This window comes from Lissotriton vulgaris, chromosome 1_1, assembly GCF_964263255.1.
Source record: "Lissotriton vulgaris chromosome 1_1, aLisVul1.2, whole genome shotgun sequence".
NCBI lineage: Eukaryota > Metazoa > Chordata > Amphibia > Caudata > Salamandridae > Lissotriton > Lissotriton vulgaris.
The window spans coordinates 1,136,603,806-1,136,627,165 of NC_141685.1; the positions used below are offsets into that span (position 1 = coordinate 1,136,603,806).

The window sequence follows — 23,360 nt, forward strand, 5'->3', positions numbered from 1 at the left end:
AGGTGGAGATAGAACCTTGGACTTAAGGAGAGCAGAATCGAGGTTAATCCTGGCACTGGGCACAGAGTCCTTTTGGACACAACCAGGATGCGAAATTATATGTGCACCTGTAGAAATGTAACCGCTTCGATAAGACATGAAGAATATATTCAATCTATTGGGACAGAACAATCATAAGTACAGTGTGATAACACCTCTAGGATAAATTGAACAACAACTTAAAATAGAGGAAATATTTGGGAAGAAGAAAATAAGGGGAGAGAGATGTGTAGACATAATTAAAATATTGAGCAGGGCAGAATTGTATAGAAGGATCAGGGGTAACCTTTCCCTTTTTAAAATCAAATGTGGTACTTGGGGATGGATTAAGAAATACTGGATAGATAATTCTTACTTTCCCCTCTCCTTATCTGTGTCTGTTTCTTGAAAGTCTACTTTAGCATGATTGAACACAGGGAGATGGTAAACTCTTTTAAAAAAAAAAAAAGTTTTTTAAGAAAGAGTTTTAGAAATGTATTGCGTATTTGCACATAAAAAATATTTGCACATGATGTTTTTGCACAATGCACATGACACTTTATTATTCAAATTCCCCTTGATCCATTTCATCCCATAGTTATCTGTTAACCTCCCTCGCTCTTTCCTCCATCATTCCCTTCCTTCACGGCCCCTTCCTTCCCCCCACTCCCCCCCCTCCTTCCCCTCTCCCATTTTCCAAACCCCCCTCCCTTCCTTTCCCCACCACTTTCCTTCCTCTCCCAAAACCCGTCACCCCGTTCCTTCAACTATCCCGCCCCCCCCCATCCCCCAGGTCCTGGGTCTCCCTTCTCTGTCCGGCATTTCCTGACCTTGCCTCTTCTCTCTTTTCAGCCAGGATTTCCATCCACATCGTCTTTATGACTATTGAAGGTTACACACTGTACATTCTGATATATATAAACCCTTATGTTTCCGTTTTTATGAATTTTATAACATGGTTTTTAGCCATGATATGTGCATTTTATTACCTTTCTTGTCTTAGGGTACTTTACCATTACGTTTCTCTGTCTTAAAGCGTTATTACAAAAATGTATATCCTAAATGGCCATTGAATAAGAACAGACTAGTAGGGTTAACAGTCTAGTCTATTTTTAAATGAAATGAAAAAGGGACTTATGCACTTAATGGACAGTTTAGACTGCGGGACTCTATGGTCTAGTTGAAGACAATTGCCGAAACGCGTTGACCGTCCTCCTTGTTTGCACAAAATGGTGTTGTAAAAAATAAAAATTACCTCTATCTGAAGAAATCACGCTTTGGAATCCGTTTGTGCTGTGGTGTTGCTGGGCTGCGAACTGGAGCTCGGCTAGGTCCGTTCTATGTCTGAGGAATATATATATATCATATATATCCTTTTTATTGAAGGTCCTTCTTAGGAACACTTGAAACAGTTTGTACAATATTCCTCAAACACTTTATTATAATCCTCGTCAACATGCAGTGGTAAAAACAGCCAAGCCAACACGTTTTGCGAAAGTTTCGCTTCTTCAGGGCATTCTCTGCAGTAACCATCTATCAATCACTGTGCAGTCATCTCAATATTTTAAAGGGCCACTGCAACTCTTGTGTAACACCCCAAAGTTCGCAATGCACAGAAAAATACTAAAATAACCTGGCCACGCTCCTCAAAAATAGTTTGATGCCAATTAGAAAACAAAACATCACTGTGACATTATTCATTGGAACCAAACACAAGTCACCACTGAAAACACAAACCGGACTAGAACAGAATAGTATAGCAGGGAACCACAAATGGAGCAATAATACAAGGAAATCTAGTTATAGCAGGAGAGCAGGCAGGGTGGAAGACCGTACAGGGGAAGAAAAATGGGTGGGGTACCGGCCATTACCTGCCAACGCATAGATAGGCCTGGCTTATTACTGAGTGCCTTGTCGGTCACTGGTGAGTTTAGGCACTCGATATGTTGTCACAAATGCTCTCTGCTGCGTACCCTCAGGGCCTGTATACCCTCACGGGTGACCAGAAGCGCTCTACAAATCTACTGATTGATTGATAGACAGAACAATGGCTTTTTCTTTCAAAAACTTTTATTCGATTGACATTTAGTAAATCATAAAAAGTATATCATAAGATTCCAGTGTATTATTTAAAACACAATATTATAATACAAATAAAAACTGAATGTTTGTTTAAAAACATTTAATAAAACCATTCTACGAGTTGATTCAGGTAAATATGGAATCATGGAGACGATATCCCAATTTTACAGCGTATTTTTAAACATGATTTTAAGTATAGAGCTACACATTTAGCTACATGTTGTGAGTCTGATAACTGAAGTGCCAGATAAGGTGGCCGACAGGTTCTCAACCCCATTAATCGAAGAAGTGGAATAATCCAGCGCTTGCGAGGTTGCTCATAGTAGCGACAGAACAAAGTTACGTGGATGGTAGATTGAGATGATACACCATCACACGGACATTTGGTCAGGTCATGGGACCAATTTGACTCGATGGTGAAGGTAACAAGGTGGAAAAAAGAGTTAAAACGGAACCTAGTTAGAACAAATGTTTCGTGGTTAGATAGGAAAAAAGTTAAATAAGGCTGAATACCAGGGGAGGTTTGGACCATTAGGATCTGCACATTTGTTGGCTTAGATACTTCATGAGAGAGGCGTAACTCTCTGAGATGGTTTAGACAGATTTTTCAGAGCACTTCTACTAATGTCAGATGTTGAAGACGGCTCAGTGAAGTAAGATGTGCGGTTCAAATCCTTTAGGAAGTTGGAAACATACAGTAACCAAGGAATTTTTTTCCAACACGCCAAGGATAAGCAATCAGATATTAGAGAACAGGTTAAATGGCATTGGGGTTTATTCCAAATACGGTGCCATAAAAGAATCGGCTGACATCTGGTGTTGTCAATTAGGTAATCGATGCCTAGCTCGATATGGCAACCGTATATTGGAGCACTTTAGGGAAGTGCCAATAGGTATTTTAAAAACCCGTTTTGGACCTTTTGTAGATCATCTACGGGGGCGTAGCCCCAGACGCCTGCACCATAGGTTGCTATGCTGTGACATTTTGCGTGGTATATTTTAAGCAGCTCGGTTGTAGCTGGTTTACCAAGTTTTCTTGTAAAGGAAACAAGAGCTGAAGTTGCTCTCTGATAGAGCAATTTTTTTGCTTGCCACTGCTTGTTTCCACGATAACTGATCATCCATTAAAATGCCTAGATAAGGATATTCCCTGGCACGTTCCAGACTAACTTGTTCTATAACAATAGGTTTGGGGTTCTTTGCCTTGGGACCAATGTGCATGACAAAGGTTTTGCTTTTGTTTACTTTTAACCCCAAAGGAGCATGAACTGACAATATTTGTCTAATTGCTTTTGCAACTGGATTAGCGTCCTTGCTAAAATGACAGTCGTCCGCATAAAGTAAAGCGGGAATGGGGCGATGGTTGATGGATGGAAGGTCCTGGCTTCTTGCTAACATGGCCGATTCCAGCCCGTTGGTATATAGTTTAAACAAGAAAGGGGCCAGGACACAGCCATGTCTGACAGAACAATGCATTTGCGGAAGTCTGAGCTATTGGAAATGACAATGACTTTTATTTATATGTTTTGAAAACCTGCAAGTGGTGCGTAAACACGTACTTTGTACTTACTGCCAGAATTGTTTCTCGTAAGCAACTGCACCTCTTTTACTGCCAGCCTTGCTTCTCGTAAGCACCTACTTTAAGTACAGTGTGTGTTTATGCACTACTTGTGGGTTTTCAAAACCTATAAATAAAAGGCATTGTCATTTACAATGCCAAAAGCTCAAAATTTCGCAAATGCGGGACCAACTGCATTTCAAATGCTTGTTTCATTGTATGCTAGGGTTTGCACCTCCGTTTAATCCATCATAAACCAGGACTCCAAATCCCAGAGTTCAAATAAAATACCTGGGTTGGATGAGCTATTCACAGTTGTAACTGGTAAGCTTGAGATAAGGGGTGGCTGAGTCATTTCGTTTTGTCTGATAGGCGGGGATTGGGTCAAGTGAGCTGCTGGTTCATCAAGTCCATGGGTAAATTGTTAATGGTTTCTCTGGTACAACTCAAGGTGGTCTGGTCTGAGGTCTTCTGCCTAACTTCCATCATGCACTTGAGTCCTGGAATTCATCTTTGGGTGTTTTGTTGGTTGTGATATTATTATGCACATTTCTTGGTCTTTTCTGGGTGCTTTCATGAGTGATTGAGTAAAATTTGTGCGGCTGGATGTCTTGGTGTAAAATGTTTAAGTTTGACCTAGAGTGAGAGCTACAGAGTTGGTCTGCTCATTTTCCCCCCCTAAAATCTGTGTTTTCTAAACTGTGGGTCGCAACCCATTGGCAAGTTATTAGCTGATTTTTGGTGGGGTCAGGAACTGAGCAATAAATAAAGATGCCTTTAAATTCTGTGTTTATTTTGTCATATTTGCCAGTGCTTTTAAAGACAGAGGTCAAATGGCAGGCAATGGTTTCTGACAATTGTTTCTTATTTTAATAGAGTTTGGTTTTGACTTTTCTTTCTCTGACTGCAAAGTAAAAGGAGCTGTTAAAGAAATTATGTGACAATCTTGCTGGAGTACAGGGAAAGTTGAAGGAATGGCGCTCAAGGTTTTTAATGAACAACATTCAAAATGTAAATAACTAGAAATAACTGTATATATTCAGCAGGTAGGAAAGCAAAAATGAATTTTTTTTTGTAATTCTGAAGTATGCTGGAAACAGAGTTTAATACGATCACAACAAAACAACACTTTACTAGGTGAAGCCACATGATACACGTGTTCACAGAAATCCAATTTCCACCCATCATTTGTTCGCTATATAGGTTTTTTTTATAACCACATTTTATTGAATTTGGTAAGCCATTACCAAAGTGTCGTGACCGATATTGGAGCCCTACTTGCAGCCAAAACCTCCTAGAAGCAGCCTGTCTTCGCGCTGTAAGCGCCTGGTGACCTTGATTGCTGTCCCCGCCCGCCACCGCCAGTTCCACCAAGCGGGCGCAGAGTGGGGGGGACTACAAACCCCAGAATCCCTGTTGACTCCTCCCCGCCCACCCACACCCACTTCCGCGCCCAGAGGCGCTAAAAACATCGTAGCTTCCTCCGCGTCGCTGGACGCGTGCGGGACCAGCCAGGCTAAGCCCGGGCAAAGGGTGGGCCGTCTGTGGCCGTCCGGGGCAGGACGAGGCTGTGCTGGGCCACCCCCCTGACATTGACTTCGAGACTTTCAAAGTAAGACCATTGTCTATTCACTGATCTTTTAACTATCGGTCTAGCCATTGACAGTATTGTATTACAACATTGCGCTTCAACCATCTACTACAGTCTTGTCTGGTTTTGTCATTCATCCTTCCTATTTTTCTTAGCTCTTAGACAAAAGACTATAGGAAGATGAGTGGACGCCGTAGTAAACCCAAGAAATCTTTGGTGGGAGGCTCTGTTAGGGGGACTCTTGATCTTTTTATTACTAGTGCTGCGTCCGTGCTCGAACGCGAGATTGAATTCACGGAAAAGCGTCTATCCTCGGAACATTTGTATAACAAACATTCATCTCTGGGTAAAATTCAGTCAGCAACCACTCCATCGGCCCAGATTTCCGATAAAACCCTAAACACTGACACTAGTATTCAATCTCAATCACAAGATCAAACACCTCTAACGCCCCCACATATAAACGACTCACCTACTGATCCACCAGTAGAGATCGTATCAGAGGAGCAATTATTCACAACATCCTCTAGGGGTTCCTTGTTTAGGGAAACGAACATCAAAACAATAGGTCATGGACAAATAATTTAAAAAAGGAAGCGCGGGGGGCAAACGATAGTCACAGAAATGTAAAAATGCCTAAATTGTTCAGGAGCCCCTCAAAAAACCCAGAAACAACTGTGAGAAATAACACACAGGACCATCACCCTCCATCCACCCACTCCACTAGTGAATTAATGGGAAGTATTGAGAAATTAGTCAAATCACTAATATTACCATTAGTAGAGCGAACCAAAAGAATGGCTGAACAATTGGACAATATTGAAAAGGCAATAGCAACTAACACAGAGTCAATTAATGAACTCGCAAAAGCTAGACATACCCGACATAAATGTAAGACACCAACAGGGATAACATCAGCTGATAAACTACCCAGTAACAACCTGTCAATAGCACCAGTCAAGAACAACTCTGTCCCCCTGATAAAAGATAAGGGACATTCTAGCCACAGGGAAGTAAGACTGGACGGGCAGGCGAAAATAATAGATAACCCTCAGACCAGCGCATCTACGATGCCTTTTTCTGCCAAGTCCCTAAAGACAAACTGGGAAGTAATACCGGACGGGCAGCCCAAAATAACAGATAACTCTCAGACAAATGCTCCTTGGAAGCCTATTCCTGTCAAGCCTCTAATGACACACCAGCAATAATAGACCTACCACCAGAGGCGGCACCCTACGTGGTGGTATTAACCGGGGTTCCGGAATTAACAGTGGGAAAAATCGAAGGCCACCAGGAGCTTAAAAACAAAGTGATATTTTGGTTGAGGAATAAAAGGCCATTACCCCCCAACATAAACGGTGAAATTCTTCACGTCAGAAGACTCGGTGAGTAGGTACTAGACCAAAGGACATAAGAGGAGACGTCATCATAATAAACTTTAGAGATCGCAGAGTAATCAGACACATTGGTGATTGGTACTCTGAGAGAGGAGGGGAAGAAATCTCCACACACGATCTTAGCTACTTCTACCCTCCATCCCTACTGGCTCATCCCCCCAAGATCCTGCGCCCTTTATGGGCGCTTCTCAGAAAGCTCTGGTTTTAAGGGCTTTGGTTTCAATGTTCCCACTTTCAACCATTTCTCCATGCTCCCTGGGCTGGAAGGAGTCGATTGACTTTCTAACCTAGATCCAAGGGTCAATCCCATTTTAAAACAATTAGAAACCCCAGCAATCCCAAAGGCTAACTTAAAGGGTGGTAATCAGCCTGAATTCTCGGGTTCTAACTTATACCCACCGATATTCTATCATGCGACAGATAATAAACCTGTCATGGCAGGAGAAATTGCATCAGGCATTATTACACACACAATAATGGCGAGGCCTTGGGATACACGGAGGAGTTAGCCGTGGAACAGCCTCTAGGGTCAGCTGAAACTCACCCAGGTAAAGTAGGCTCTTCCATCGTCCTTCTTTTCTGGAATATTGCCGGATTACGCCCTAAGATAGAAAAGGGTAGTAAGCTTCATACAGAAATTCAATATAATATGTCTCCAGGAGATTTGGTCAACAACCAAAATCCATTTGGTAGGTTACAAAACCTTTTTCTCCCCCGCAACACATGTAGCCTCAGGTAGAGCAAAAGGTGGTTTGACCATATACATCTCAAACACAATAAGGGGCCTGGCCATAACCTCAGTAGCTCTGGAAACAAATTACCAGATTTTGAGCCTTCACTTTAGTAAAGATGACACTGTTCTATTGGTAAATTTTTATAACCACTTACCGGTTGGTGAACTATTTACTGTCATGCGACAGTTGCGCTCTCAATTATCTATCTTGACTGGGGGCTCTGTTAGTGGGGCTACCATTCTGTGAGGGCGCAGTGATCACTTTGTGTGTTTATGAGGGTTGAAAAGCTGGTAACACGGTTCCTTGATGCATTGGCTATCAGGAAAAAGTCTATAGTGGTATGGCTACCCTGCCAATAAATGTTGCATCTAACATCTGGGTAGAAGTATTCATTTTATTTACAATTTTGAGATCCAGGTCAGGAAGAGAATCATTTAGACAGTTTCCAATAGTTGAATGGGAAAAATGCACTAAAGGATCCTCGTTCTCGTCTGTTAACCCACACAAGTGACGGTTACTGTGTTGGCAGGGATGTTGATTAAAATCGCCCCCCATAGGAAAATTGAACTCAAGCAGGCCTTATGGGATCAGCAGTGGGCGGAGGATGGCAGGATCCTTTCAGACATTCAGTTCGGTTTCAGGGAGGGCCTAGGGACAGTTGAACAGGCACTGAACCTGACATTGATTTCAGGGAAATAAGTTTGTGCAAAGGCGGGCAGTATTTACATGGTATACGTGGATCTGTCAGCCGCCTTTGACTGTGTTTGCCACACCAAATTATGGAAAATATTGTTGGACATGGGGGTAGACTTGCCTTTGGTACATTTTCTGCGCAAACTTTATACAAATGCATCAGGCAGGGTGCGATTTGGTGTAAAAGGAGAGCTATCGGCGTCGTTTGAAGTAGAGAGGGGAGTGAGACAAGGATGTGTCCTGGCTCCCTTTCTCTTTACGCTTTATACCAACAGACTGGAGCGAACCATGTTGAATCGGAGCCAGGACCTTCCTCAAGTTAAAAATCGCTCGATCCCGGCTCTGCTCTACGCGGACGCCGCCGTAATACTGGCGCGCACACCCCTAGAACTCCAGAAGGCTCTAAATAGGTATTCGCAATTTATGGGTAAGCTGGACCTACATATTAATATCAAAAAAACTTTTATTATGACTGCAGGATTAGGGAAAAAAGGGCCAAAGAGTATATTCTTAAATAAGGAGAAACTGGAAGTAACCGCACAATACCCCTATTTGGGAATTATTATCGACCAGAAACTAAATTGGCTTCCAGCCATAGAGTCAAGTAAATTCCACCTAGAAGAACTACTATGGCCCTTGCAAATTTCTCTAAAAAATTGGGCAGGAGACCGCCGGCAGAGCTCTTAACGATATATAGAGCTAAATGTCAGTCAGTAGCGCTATATGGTGCGGGAGTGTGGGGGTACGCTAACACCAATAACCTACAAGTGGCAGAAAATGCATTTCTCCGATTCCTTCTAGCGTTTCCAAAAAGCACATCCACCTTTTCCTGCCACATAGAATTGGGAATCTCTTATCTAACGGACCTAGCTAAAATACAGCCTCTCCTCCGGCACCGCATATGGTCGGCGGACAAAAACACACTTACCCAGCAGATTATCTTAGATTGTATAGCCATGGACTATTCGAACAAAATTGGATGGCTAGTATATATAAAAGGTTTTTTAACTGACCTAGGATTGGAAAAATATTACCTGGCTCCAACCACAATCCGGTCATTATCTAGAAGGCATTACAGGCTCTTTCACTTGCCCATCTAGAAAAATTTGGTTAACTAAAGAAGCCTCCAAACCATCTGTCCAACACTGCATCGCTGTCCAAACAACTTTTTCAATTCAGCCTTATTTAACCTATGATCTTACTACTTTTTGAGAGATTTCTCTTAATAAGATTTAGGTTAAATACCTTACATCGTTTGGTTGCTTTTCCAGAAAGAAACAACTGGTATTCAGTATTCTCTTTATGCTTGTGTGACGAGATCTCAACCCAGGCAACCATTCATACTTTCTTTTTTTGTAAGTATTATAGAGAGCATAGAAAGATCTGGCTGACTCCGCTACTAAAACTTGTTGGAATTAGAAGTTGCCGCCCGGCCTTGCTATTTCTACAGATGTTGGGCGATGAGTGGATGGCGAAGTGCATTGTCAAGTTTTTGAAATGCATCTTCCGACACCGATTAAACCTGTAATAAGAGGAAAGATAAATCCCCACATAGTGTCGTGTTATAATAATTCAACAAATCGTGTAAAGAGATAGAGACTTTCCCTTAGAATATTCTATGTATACATAATGAATGTTCTGATAACTTAATTGTGTAAAGAGATAGACGTTTCCTTAGAATGTTTTATGTATATATAATGAATTAGTTTTAACATTGCATAAATTATAGAGAAGCAAAATGGTAACTTCCCTCTTTTTAAAAAATCAATACGTTTTTCAAAGAAATTGTACTAAACGCTAGTATTTAGTTTTAAACTAGATCATGATATGTAAATGCTTTTATGGTTTTTCAAAAACCGAATAAAGAAATACTTGACTTGAATTTGGTAATACACAACTGCATCCACATATAAGTACAAGTACAATAAAATAAAAAATAAAAAAACATTTCTCTGGGTTTAATCATTGGGCACCAGCGATTTTCCCCCAACCAAATTATCTTTCTAGAGGCAGTCCATAGTGAGCACACCACCCTCCCCATTTCTTTGTGTTTTCGAGGGCAACCATGGGCCTCGTAGATGGGTCGTTCTTTGCGCACACACCAGTCGAGGCCCCTCTGCCACTTTTCCAATAGAGGGGGCCACCGGGCGCTTCCATCCGCTAATAATGTCCCCCTTGGCACCAGGTACAACACCCCAATGAATATATTCTCAGCACAGGATTCACCAGTCCCCTCCAATAGCCCCAACAACTCTTTCCTGTGAGGCCAACTCATTATTATGACACAGGACTGCAGAGATGTCCTGGCCACTCCTTCCCAGAAAGGCGTTAAGCGCGGGCAGGACCATGCCATATGAAAGAAATCAGCAGTTGGGGATTGGCAATGTTTACAACCAATCTGCTCTCTCCCACCCATCCACTGCAATTGGCATGGAGCTAAGTAGGTAGCGTGAAGATGGGTGACTTGTACTATCTGTAATCTAGAAGAAATAGCTAGTTCCTGTGGGGAGAGACCAGCATCTCCCCAGTCCTTGTCCTCCATTTCATACTTATTTTGTAGATGCAAGGTGAGATCTGGGGCATTGACTGTCAGGGGCCGATAAATCGTAGAAATCGCTCCCTTGCATAGGCCGCCCATCAGAAGCTTTGCTTCAAGGGGGCTGTATTTGGGGATCTGTTTGTCTGCTGGGATATGAGTTAAAAGGGCATGACTTACCTGTAAGTAACAGAAAAACTGTGCCCGTGATGAGCTATATTGTTCCTGAAGTGCTTGAAAGGACATCAGGAGCCCCTCTTAACGAATGTCACCTAAGTAGCTAATGCCAATGCGGTCCCCTTGAAAGAACCTCACAAGCCCGACCACTTGGTGTAACCAGGTGCCCTGCCACAGGAGTTTCTTACCTGTGAGGAGTCTCATCTAGCAGATGAGGATCTCGTGTGCTATATAGCGGACAGTCCTACCTGCCACAAGCCATACGCCGCTGCTGGGGCCCACACGCTGCTTGTTTCCCCCGCCGCCGTTGTCATCCACCTGCACGGCCGCCGGGGAGGTGAACTACAGCTCCCAGCAGGCTGAGCGGGACACTTCCTGGTTCTGCGTGCCTGGAGGTGCTGAAAAAGAGGAGGCTCCCACTGAGGAGCGGGGGGTCATAGTGGACAGTCCTACCTGCCATACGCCATATGCCGCTGCTGGGCCCCACACGCTGCTTGTTCCCCCCGCCGCCGTTGTCATCCACCTGCACGGCCGCCGGGGAGGTGAACTACAGCTCCCAACAGGCCGAGCGGGACACTTCCTGGTTCTGCGCGCCTGGAGGTGCTGAAAAAGAGGAGGCTCCCACTGAGGAGCGGGGGGTCATAGCGGACAGTCCTACCTGCCACAAGCCATACGCTGCTGCTGGGGCCCACACGCTGCTTGTTCCCCCCGCCGCTGTTGTCATCCACCTGCACGGCCGCCGGGGAGGTGAACTACAGCTCCCAGCAGGCCGAGCGGGACACTTCCTGGTTCTGCGCGCCCGGAGTCGCTGAAAAAGAGGAGGCTCCCACTGAGGAGCGGGGGGTCATAGCGGACAGTCCTACCTGCCACATGCCATACGCCGCTGCTGGGGCCCACACGCTGCTTGTTCCCCCCGCCGCCGTTGTCATCCACCTGCACGGCCGCCGGGGAGGTGAACTACAGCTCCCAGCAGGCCGAGCGTGACACTTCCTGGTTCTGCGCGCCCGGAGGCACTGAAAAAGAGGAGGCTCCCTCCACGTCGCGGGACCGCGCCGGGCTAAGCCCGGGCAAAGGGCGGGCCCTCTGTGGCCCTCAGAGGCACGAGGAGAACGGGACGGGGCCACCCCCCTTGACTTCATCACACTGCTAAGGTAACAACTCTTTGACCTTCCTGACATTCTGGCAAGGGATTATCCACTGGACTTTAGTTGATAATTCTCTAATACCCTCAGATTTCCTTGAGGCCCTGTTATAGCCTAATATTTGCACACCCCACGATGACTCATAAGGGGGTGACCAATAAATCTATCAGCCAGAGAGGGTTGCACTCAGGGTCACAAGTTCTTTGTAGGCCATCCCCGCCCACCGCCATTACGAATGAACCTGCCAAGACTAGCATATCCACCAACCAACTGCCCGACCCAATGAACGGTATAGCGCAACACCTCTCGCTGCTGGACGAGCTAAATTCCCTTTGCAAAACAAGGTATGCCACTGTGGAAGCCAGAAATGAAATCAAAAGTTCCTCCCCTTGCCCCGCTAAACGAACCAGTATGTCAACCCCAATCGCCAGCCCCCTGGTACAACTTCCCCAACCCAAAAATGTCAATCCACCAAACACAGTCCTTCCCCAGTCCTCATCTAGCAAAAGGAAGTGGGATGGGGTCAACCCCACAGGGAATAAACCAAAACAACAAAAACTGTGTTTTAGCTCCCCACTGACTGCAACTAACCCCCTTCTAAAATTGGAAATAAAAATAGACCAATTGGTAACCTCCTTCAATTCGAACTTTTTGTCTCAGATTGAACAAATGGTTAGCTCACTCATTTCTCCACTGATTGTCAAAATTACCACCCTAGAGGCTAGGCTGCTGGGAATAGAGAAATGCATTGAGGCCAGCCAAACTCGCACTGAAAAATCTGTAACATCAATCTGTTCCAACCCACCTGGTACAAACAGTAACAATCAAACTCACCCCCTAGTCCCTATCCTTCCACCCACCAATGCCCCTGAAGCTAACCCCAAACCTGGACCTTTACAATATACTGCTACAAGAGTAGAGCCTAATAATACAACTCACATACAGCTACCCCCGGAGGCTGCACCCTTTGTGTGTGTTCTTGCGGGAGTCCCAGCACTCAAACATTTGAAAACTGAGCGGGAGCAAGACTTACTGTATTGGTTAACTAAAAACAGGCCCCTGCCCCCAGGTTTTGAGGGTGGGCTGGCTAGGCCCCCTACAAAAAGATATTGAAAGTGACCTTGTTCTAATAAAATTTAGAAGCAGTTCAGTCATTCCCTACCTGCGAACTTTGTACCCCCGTGAAGGTGATGGCCCTATATCCATCTGGGACCTACGCGACTTTTATCCAAGCATGGTATATACCCCTCGACCAAAACTAAGGGCAGAGTCAGCTCACTCGAAGGGCAAAAACACCCGTGTACTGTGTGGCCATGGCTTTTCCGCCTTCAATCACCCCGTAACAATGTACATTGGCCATGGATATGGAAAATCATGAATTCTACTATGAAACAAAGGAACTTATTCATGCAGCATGGACAAATGTTTTATTTTTTTGCCATTCTTGTGCTTTTGTATGTAACTTTTGTCATGAGTGTTTTTAAATGTATGCTTTTATGATTTTAAACAAAAATCGAATAAAGCTAAAGAACTGAACTGAACAGTAAAACTATCTCTTTGGAAATTTAGTGGCCATTTAAATGGAAAATGTGCTGTCTGTAAATGTGTGCTACCACATAATGCTTTAGTTACATAAAAAAAATGGTCCTGGCACATTTCCATTGAAGGTAGTCGAGTCGCAAAAGTTTGTCTTTCTAAAAATTGGGTCCAGATTCTAAAAAGTTTGGGAAGCAGTGCTCTAGAGCATGCATTTATCCGTGTTCATTAACAATAAGGGCACTACTAAATTGGTTGTCTTGTTTTAGCATATTTCTAGTTCCGTGAAACTGTGTTTTCCATGTTGTTCTTAATGTAAGTTTTGTTTTCTTTTTGGATGCAGTGTGTATAAGTATCACTTGAGGAAATTTGGTACAACATATATGCATGTACTACATTACCCCAAACAACATTATGGGGACCCCACATTGCATTAAATCAGCTCGATGTGAACCTTCATTTCACACATGCCTTCCTGTTCCACGTTTTCTTGCATATTTACCCTCAGAAGATCACCTCGTAATACCTTACAGTGGGCATCGTCCTATACACCCTTTTTCATATTTTAAGGTGAAATGTTTGGAACGCCTGAATTTTGTACCCATAAGTGTAAATCCCTTGTTGGTCTACACTAGACAACATCTATTTAACTGTATTGCCCTTTCAGCAAGGGTATGCCACCTCTTATTTGATTATGAAGGGTTTGAGTTAAAGGTAGTGGTGTGTTGGACTTCTGTTGACGCTGTTCTGTTTATTTCACAGGTTGTAGCAGCTGCTTTGTGTTCGGGAGGAAGATGCACCTCAGAGAGAGCTCTATTTTCTACTTGGGTTTCCTCCTGGCCTCTCTTCTGACGGTCACACCTGCTAGGAGAGGCCAGGACCTGCATTGTGGAGGTAGGAGATAATCTGCTTTGCCTTCTTGCCTAAAACTAAAAGCCATCTGCATGCAAGACCAAAAAATGATAGGGAATGGGAACATTTGAATTGCGTTTCAGACATTAACTTCGAACATTAATTTTCAGTCTAAAATCTGTTACTTGTTGTGAGAAAGTGCATCTTATGACATTAGATCCCACTTTTTGTCTGCAACATTATGTTTTCTATTGTAGTGTGCAGAGTCCCTGTCAGCCAGGGTCCCTGTGCCAGTGTTTATTCCCTAAAACTGTACCACGATTGTCAACTTCAGTCCTCTCTAAGTCCCTAGTAATTGGTACCTTGGGCATGGGAACTGAAGAAGGCCCCATAGGGATTGCTCACCAAGGCGATGCACATGCCACTGCAGCTTGTGTGCCTTATTGCAGTGAAAAGTGACAGTCAACATTTGCACACTACCTGTGTGCCATGCCAACCGCCTACGGTATAGGTAAGTAACCCCTCTAGCAGGCGTTACAAGCCCTGAGGCAGGGTGCACAATATGTCGGGCGTGGACATATCTGCATGAGCAGATATGCCCCAACAATATTGAAGTCTATTCTTTAATATTGTAAGTGCCAGAGAAGCCATAAAGAGTACATGGACTGGAAACTCGACCACTAGAGCTCCCCAGCACCACGAGGCTTCAGTGAACCCAGGAGTGTTTGGTACCAAGTCACTCCTTTTATTAAACCCACACTGGTGTCAGTGTTGGGTTTATTAAAAAAGGGTACTCGGAGGGCATATCAGAGGTGGCCCCATAAAACCTACTAACCCTGGTGTGGTCTCTAACTGGCTTTAGGCATCCTGCTACAACAAGACATGTGTCTGGACCCCTCGTACGAGAACCTCTTCTCTCTGAGGATAGAAACAAAACACATACTGGTCGGAGATGTCACACCTCCTCCCCCAGGATGGGCACAGTGCTTGAGAGAGAAACTTCAAAGGCCTGCCGCCTTTGTAATGCAACCCCAGCCTCTGCTGCTGGCAGCAGATGACCTCCCCTGGGTAACCCCCCACTTTTTACGGGAAAACTTAGGAAGAAAAGGAGGTGTGCCTCCCTTCGCCAGCATCACCCCTCAGGTGCTGGAGGCGAAGTAAAGTACACTTTTCATTGCCCACAATCGTGAAGTTAGTGGGACTTTGTCAATCGGGGCTAGGGTTAAGCCCCCTCCCATGGCACAATAGTGGGTGTGGACACCTCAGGTAAGGAACCCATTGGTCCCTACCTGTTACTCTCGAGTAACGCCCCTAAAACTAGTGTTTAGGTGACTCCCCCAGACCCTGAAATCAGACTTCAACAACCTGCGAAGAAGGACCGTGCAGCAGCGAAGACTGAAGACACCAACTGACTTGGCCCCAGCCCCACCGGCTTCTCTGCATTGCAGCCCTTAAAGATCGTGCTAAAGAAGAGCGATCCTTCCCGTGGAGCAGCGACCTGCAGAACCCTGCCTGCCTATCTTCAAGAAAGATTCCTAACCTCCTGTGGACAGTGTACCGGTCCAGAAAAAACCATCTGCAAAAAAAAACAAGCATTTGCAATGCAATAGGTCTCGCATTAGGAAAGTTTGAGATATTGGCATTGTAAATGACAAATTTTGTATTTATGTGTTGGTTTTGAAAATAGATACATTAATAGCATTGTCATTTACAATGCCAATAGCTTAAACTTTTGCAAATGTGACCACTATTGAATTTGTAATGCAATATGTGTTGAGAGTGAGTGAGTGAGCCAGTGCGTGAGAATGAGTGGGGGAGTCAGTCAGTGAGTGGGAGAGTCAGTTAGTGAGTGAGAGAGAGTGGGTGAGTCGGTCAGTGAGAGTCTGGACAGTGAGTGAGTGAGAGTGGGCGAGTCGGTCAGTGAGCGTCTGTTAGTGACAGTGAGTGAGTGGGAGAGTTAGTTAGTGAGAGAGTGAGTGTTGGAGAGTGTCAGTGTGAGTAAGCGGGAGTAGAGCACGGCACCCTAGGCTCTAAATGGATACATGTGAGCTGCCAATCGAGGCACAGTGTGACCGTCTGCTGGAAGAGTCATCCACTGCAGCTCGTGGCAACACTCATGACACAGGAGGGCGGCCATTGGACATGGAAGGTCCTGAAAATGGCAGCGCCCTCTCGACCATACAGAACAAGGTGAGTTCAACAGGTCACTATGTTAGGGAGCACATAATATTACTTTTTCGACGCACTTCAGAAAACACCTTATTGCCCTAATTAACGAAGCAGCTCTATATTAATATGTTCGTTCACGACCTCCAAATGCTTCTAGCAGGTAATTTTTTTAAAACAGTAAATAACACCAGAAAATAGTCATGGAAAGCAGTTTAGTTGAACTGCTCAGCTGTGCTAAGAAAACATCGCTGCGAAGGTTAAATAAAGTATGTAATGGCAAAGGCTGACTGCTGATGCCTGAGAAGGCAGAAACGCAAGGCCGCGTCCCCACCGAGAGCGCGCGGCGACTAGGCAAGTATGCACTGACGCCTGCAGGGGTGTCCGTGTCCCTCACCCGGAGGGAGGCATGTATGACTTCACCTTTATCGCGCAATCTGCTCTCCAAGGTCTAAGCGCTAGGCAGATCCGCAATTACCATGAGAAATGAAATAATTTCTCATCTATGAAGTCACCAGAATTCCACGAACCTGACACTCACCTGGCTTTTCAATCTTAAGGGACGGTCAGTTTGACTGCTCGGTCAATCTCCATCCAATATTTTAATCGGCATGGAACGATCTAAAAAATCTTTCTAGCTGCATAAGCCCAACACCGCACTCAATTACATTTCCGACTTGTGGCCCAAAAATCTCTCTAGGCGCAAATACCTCTGTTGTTGGTATTTTAAAAATCGTGTCCGGTGCATTGACGGCTGGTGACATACAGGGTGGTGGTATGAGCGCAAATCCCTCCGCCATTCCTTCAAGACAGCACACGTCACGCAAACACAGGGTGGACCACTGACTTTAGCATCACCACGGTGCAGTGGAAGCAGCCAGGCCGCCGCTCAATCGCGGATCAGTGGGAGCTCCTCTAACAGCATGGGGCCTGTGTGGGACTGCCAATTCCTTCTAACCTGGGTGCCGGAAGGTGGAGATCTTCGCAAGAGGACATGCGAACACCATGTAATACAAATCCCCCCTTTCACTATTTGAAATCTAACTTAGGAAGTGCATGAAATATTATGAATTAAAAGTCATAAATTACATGGAAACAGGTTATATCATTGGAAAAACTTCACAGCACCTACACTAAAAAAGAAAGCATGCGTCACCTGCAGTTACAATTATATTACCTTATTGGGGTGTGCGGGTATCTGTCACCTTGCCCTATTACTGCGGACAGTTCACATGGTGAACAAGCAAACTCAACAGGAAGCCAGGCAACCTTTGTTGGGACGGGGGCGGAGCCGGACAAATACAGGAAGCAGACGGGAGCCTACCCAGCGCTCCTGTGCCCGCTGGAAGATTTGTGGCTCGTGGAGAGCCCCGCGGCCCCCGCCGGTTAACCAGAATGACCCGCTGGCTGCCGAGGGACACGCGAGAAGAGCCTGGTGAGTGGGGTGTGAGGGGGATGTGTGCGCGCGTGTGTCTGTGTGTATGCGTGTGTATGCACGTGTGCGTGTTAAAAGAGCCCGATGACTGGTTGGTGGAGGGGGGGGGGGAGGTGGAGTGGTGTGTACGCGAGTGTCTGTCTGCCTAGCATAGCATGACGCCACTTTCTAGAAGATGCACGCGAAAGCGAAACAGCGCACCCACAGCAAGCAGCCAGCAGCAAAAGCACGCTCACGAGGACAAATCTGAGACAGCAGAAGCGCGTGGCCGAACGCTGTCTCAGATTCCCAGGAAACTGAAAACAATAGTTGTCGAGCTAGATGCATGCTTTGCATGCGCATTCTAGCTCGACCTAAAAGAACTATGCCCTAAGCAACTCCGAACTATTCTCTGAATCCACCTTTGCACTCGACCCCACGGCCCAGGTCCTAGTGGCCCACCTGTCCTGCGCAGGCTCCCCAGCTCTTCTGAGCCCAAGTCCACCGTGGGCTGACCCCTGATGGACTCCTCGACGCCTACAGCCTCAGCTTGAAGACCCACGCCCCCCCCCCCCCACCCCCTGACCTCGACCTGCCCGGTAAGAGTTTCCGGCGCCTTAGGACCCTCCTGAACCCGAAGATCCTGGGCCTTGGGGACCTCGACCATCGGTGTCCCTATGTCCTCTAGCATCTCTACTTACCTGGGAAAATGTGCATTTCCTTTGTCTGGCTTCCTGGTCTGAGCCTGAAGCCTTTGCTCAAAACCGATCCCCCTCCTTTGAAAAGTATTGGACACCCAATGCTGTGTTGGCACTCTGCACCCTGCCCCTCCTGTGCCACTGTGGATGTAAGTTTGGTGTTGCCTTGTGGCCCCCACTGTGCTTACCTTAAATGCAGGAGATCAATCCTAGCCACCCCTTTACTCGCCTGCGAGCAGCTCATCTTCATTCACTCCCAGTCTCCATTGGCTTACGTTGGGTGTCCGACCACACCTGTGACCTCTGCACCTGGCCGCCCCTATTGGGGCACCTTTGGTCCCAACTTGAACCTTGCCCAGTGCTAACCTTAACACCCAAAGACTGGATTAGTAAGTTGAGTACTTACCTGTGAAACTGCAAAGTATTTTTCCTGAAAAACGCACCTAATTTTTTGCGAACATCTTGGTCTTAAAATCTTGAAAAAAGATGTTTTTTCTAAAATTAGTGTGAATCTCCTGTTTGAGTTGTCATTTATTAGTCACTGTATGCATAGCAATGCCTTACACTCCTCTGTGTTAGGCCTTAAGCTTCTCACCCACCCTACTTCAAATAGAGCACTTTGGGTTTAGATTGAGCCCTGTACATTTCTTTTGGAATCTCTGGACTCTATGCACGATATAACCACGTAGTGGTATACCATATACAGAGCTAGCTTCCTACACGTATCCTTTCCTTCTCCTTGTGTCCCAGCCCCCAAACGTATGTCTTATAAATACCCATTTGCTTCAACTTGCCATTTCAACTCTGACATTGCTTGTCAAAATATCTTCAGGTGGCCATCGTCAAGGCACATGTTGCTGATGGCAGGTCCAGAAAATCCTTAATCACCAATAGCATGTGCATGTAGGGAAAGGTGATGCTCAAGTGTGAGTGAAAGAGGATGGGGAGTTCCAAAGCCATGCATGAATGTGTGGAGGGGGCAACATATGCTGTTTCTTAACTCCTTTACTGGTCGGTTGTCCGGGCATGCTTGTTGTGCTACTACATAGGCCCCAGGCATTGAACACCACCATTTTACATGTTCATGTTTAAAGTTGACATCCCCTGCGTGCTAAGCCTTTTTTTGGGCTATTTGAAGTAGTTTGCGCTTAGGCCCCCGTAACTTTATGTCCACATAAGGCATCTATGCCAAATGTGCGTCCTTTTCTTCGAACATCCTTGGGATTCTAAAGGTACCCAGGGTTTGTGGATTCCCCTGAAGGGGACTGAGAAATATTTGAAAACTACACACCCAGGGGAATCCAGGATGGTGTGACTCTTGTGTGGCTCTCGCCAGGTTCTTTTACCCAGGATCTCTTGCAAACCTCAACCGTTAGTAACAAAACAAAACTAATTTTGGCAGTCAAACCTGGGACTAAAAATGCAGGTAATCTCCCTTGCAAAACCAGGTCGTTTTCTGATAGATCAATTCCCACAATATGGTTTGGGCCCTTCCCTGTCGCAGGTGCTTGGCTCACCCACACAAATGAGGCAGCATTTTTATCGTGAGATCTGGGAAATATTGGGTGGTAAGAAATTTGTGGGGGTTTTCTGATTCTGGAAGATTATGGCACAGTAATTGAAGGAAAAGGTGTGACTTTATTCACATTTTGAGGTTTGCAGGGCATTGTGGGTAAGAAAACCTGTTGGGGTCCACAAGAGAGACACACCTACCTTTACCCCCCTGGGTGTTTAGTATATGAAAATCTCTTCAGTTGGTAGATTTTCTCAAGAGCCTATGTACTCGCTGGCAGAGAAAGACAGAAAAGACCAATATTACTGCACAACCATCTACTCCTCAATGTACACACACATACTTGCTGGATTTGGCACGAGGGTGAGTGGTGGTTAAATATATAACATTTTATTAAGAAGCAATGTCTCAAATATAACATGCACTGTTATTAAATGAAAGTTCAAAACCCTGAACCAGTGACTTTGCAGCTCGTGAGCTGTAAAAAGCAGCGTCCAGGCCCCAACCGCTTTACAGGCTATTCACACAGCTTTCATACGTGACACACACAACCATTCACACCGCCAACCACAGGCCCAGCACATTACAACACTCACATCAACAGACTGGGCCTTTCAAGTACCCATCACTTTCATACATCCACATGCCTGATACAGCAACTCCACCGGCTGATGGAGTGTGTGGACTGGCATTTGGCTACCAGTGTGTGAAGTGACCAGCAGCAAGTCACTACTCCCACACCGCCATCCAAGCAGCGGTCCGCACACACCGCCATCCAAGCGGTGGTCTGCGCACACCACCATCCAAGCGGCAGTCCGCGCACATGGCCTTCAGATTTAGTTTTTCGCAGCAAAGAAAACACAAACCAATTGTAAGTAGATACAAAACTACAAACACAAAAGCTCTAACTTAATACATCGCACTAATGCCAACCTTGAAACTAAACAAAAAGTATAAAACAATACATACCAGGCAGTTCACTTTTACACTCGCTGATGCTCCAAAAATTATTTTGCGTGTGGTTCATTCTAAAACAGGCAGGCACACACAGCGCAGGTTTAGAAGGCCACTTGGGCAGTATATACGAGTTTCCTTCCGTGCATATCTTTACATAGAGACTCTGCATCTCCTACTGGGAAAGTCTGTTATTGGGCGTGGGGAGAATGTGATCAGCAAAGTGGCAATCTAGCCACATCCTCCCCCACTCCAACTCTAGGAACACTTGCCTATTCCACTACAACAAGGCTGCCCATCACAGACTCCTGAAACTTAATAAATGTTATCCTTAACTCTGGAGAACAATCCTTAAATAAAACAAAAGCATTGAAGGTTGCTACGTAGAAAAGACAGATAGTCAACTTCTTATACCAAATGTAAGCCTTATGAAGAGCAGTATAAGGTTCCAACCTCTGACCTACTCTATCAGCACCACCAATGTGCCTATTATAGTCTAAATTGCACACACGTTTGTGCACTTCAGCAACCTGACGCCAAACAGTCACAGGTGAAGTACTTTCATCATGGACTGTAGTCTGCATGTACACATCTCTCCTTTCTGCAAACTTCACAGCTAGAAGTTCATAAGTACGCAAAGCACTGCACTGTCCCCTCAAGTTTTTGTCAAACAAGTCATTTTGGGTAACCTTTACGGTTAGAGCGGATTGTGTCACAAGCAACGGTGTCCACTTTGACCAATTCCTTGAAAAATTGCACACCAGTGTACAAGTTATCTACATATGAATGGAAGTTCTCTGCCAAGTTCCCACACAATGTTCTGACTCACCTCGAAAGTGGACAGTCAACCAGGGGGTTCAACCCTGGAATCCCTACCAATTTACGCACTGAAATTAGAGACTTATCCAGTCCTACTCTCACACAGCATATACATCTTAATTCCATACTGTGCCCTCTTGCTAGGTATGTACTACCTAAAAACTAAGCCTAGATCTCTGAAAAATGATCAGGCCGAATCTTAAAAAGGCTTTCACAATCCGGTTGATCATGGGCAACGCTAAACCATTATTGACAAAACGCAGCAGAAGCCAATACAAATCATGACTCATGATTGCAAGAAATATAGCCGTTGCCATCAAGAGACAAGTAGACCAATACGAATACATCAATGGCTTACTTATCAAGCCCATCAAAAAAGTCAAACTCAAGAACTTCCACTTAACCAGATTTGTGGGAGTCCACCTGGTAGCTCTAGAGTGGGGCTTAAGACTGGCACTGTTGTCCCTCAAATGCTGTTCTGCATACAAATTAGTCTGCTCAACAATCTTATCCAAAAATAAATTTTCCTTAAACAACTTAAAACAATGTGTAGGCAAATGATTTATTCTATCCACTCCACACCCTGCAACACCAGCAAAGGCAGGCAACATCGGCTGCACCATGTCTTGGGCAACCCAGAGGTCAGCTCCCTTAATGGGAAGACTTGCACCCCCAGGCTGCATTCCAAATGTCTCTTGCTGCACTATCGGCAAATCAATGTCCTCCTCTAAAAAAGGAACTTCATCTGCATGGAGAGTGGCTTCATTATCAGATAATTCCTCTCGGACAGAAAATTCACTGCCAGAATCTTCCACTACCTTCTCTGCCTCAGATGCAGTCCATGCATACTGCCAGCTAAGCACCAGTCCTTGCACGCCGCCTGCCAAGCGCCATTCCTTGCACGCCACCAGCCAAGCGCCAGTCTTTGCACGCCGCCAGCCAAGCGCCAGTCTTTGCACGCCGCCAGCCAAGTGTCAGTCCACGCACACCGCCAGCCAAGGGACAGTGCACGGACAGAAAATTCACTGTCAGAATCTTGCAGTCGCTCCTCTCCGCAGAAAATGGGCAAAAGTAATTTAAAAAAAGGTATTGGCCCCAATAGAGGCAATCCTTGTCCAAGGGACTGCCCACAAACCTAAAATAACGTTATCCCTGATGCCAGTGGAATTTCTGCCTCCCCAGGAGCAGATGGACCTCTAAATAGGGCTGATATGCCCCCTGAAAGCGGTCAGAAAAGGGGCAAAAGTTACTTTTAAAAATTATATCCGCAATGGGGGCAATCCTTGCCCAATGGACCGTGCCCATGCCTAATATAACAACATCCTTGATGCTAGTGGGTTTTCTGCCCTGCAAAAAGACATTGGGTGAGATGAATAACTCTTTCCTCTCCCCTGATGCCTCTGTGTACGCCCAAACTACCCCTCCCTGCAAGTAAAATCCTACCTTCCCCTCCTACGACTGGAAACCAAATGGCTTCCCA

At 45.3% G+C, this 23,360-nt stretch overlaps 1 protein-coding gene across 1 annotated transcript in view; it reads left to right on the forward strand.

The window, feature by feature from the left end:
* Positions 1-23,360, forward strand: part of CNPY2 (canopy FGF signaling regulator 2) — a 98,500-nt gene that overhangs the window by 22,861 nt on the left and 52,279 nt on the right. The window contains exon 2 of the mRNA XM_086963818.1: positions 14,227-14,358. Coding sequence (XP_086819944.1) covers positions 14,259-14,358 — 100 coding nt within the window. The 5' untranslated portion in view covers positions 14,227-14,258. The remainder of the gene's footprint in view (positions 1-14,226; positions 14,359-23,360) is intronic.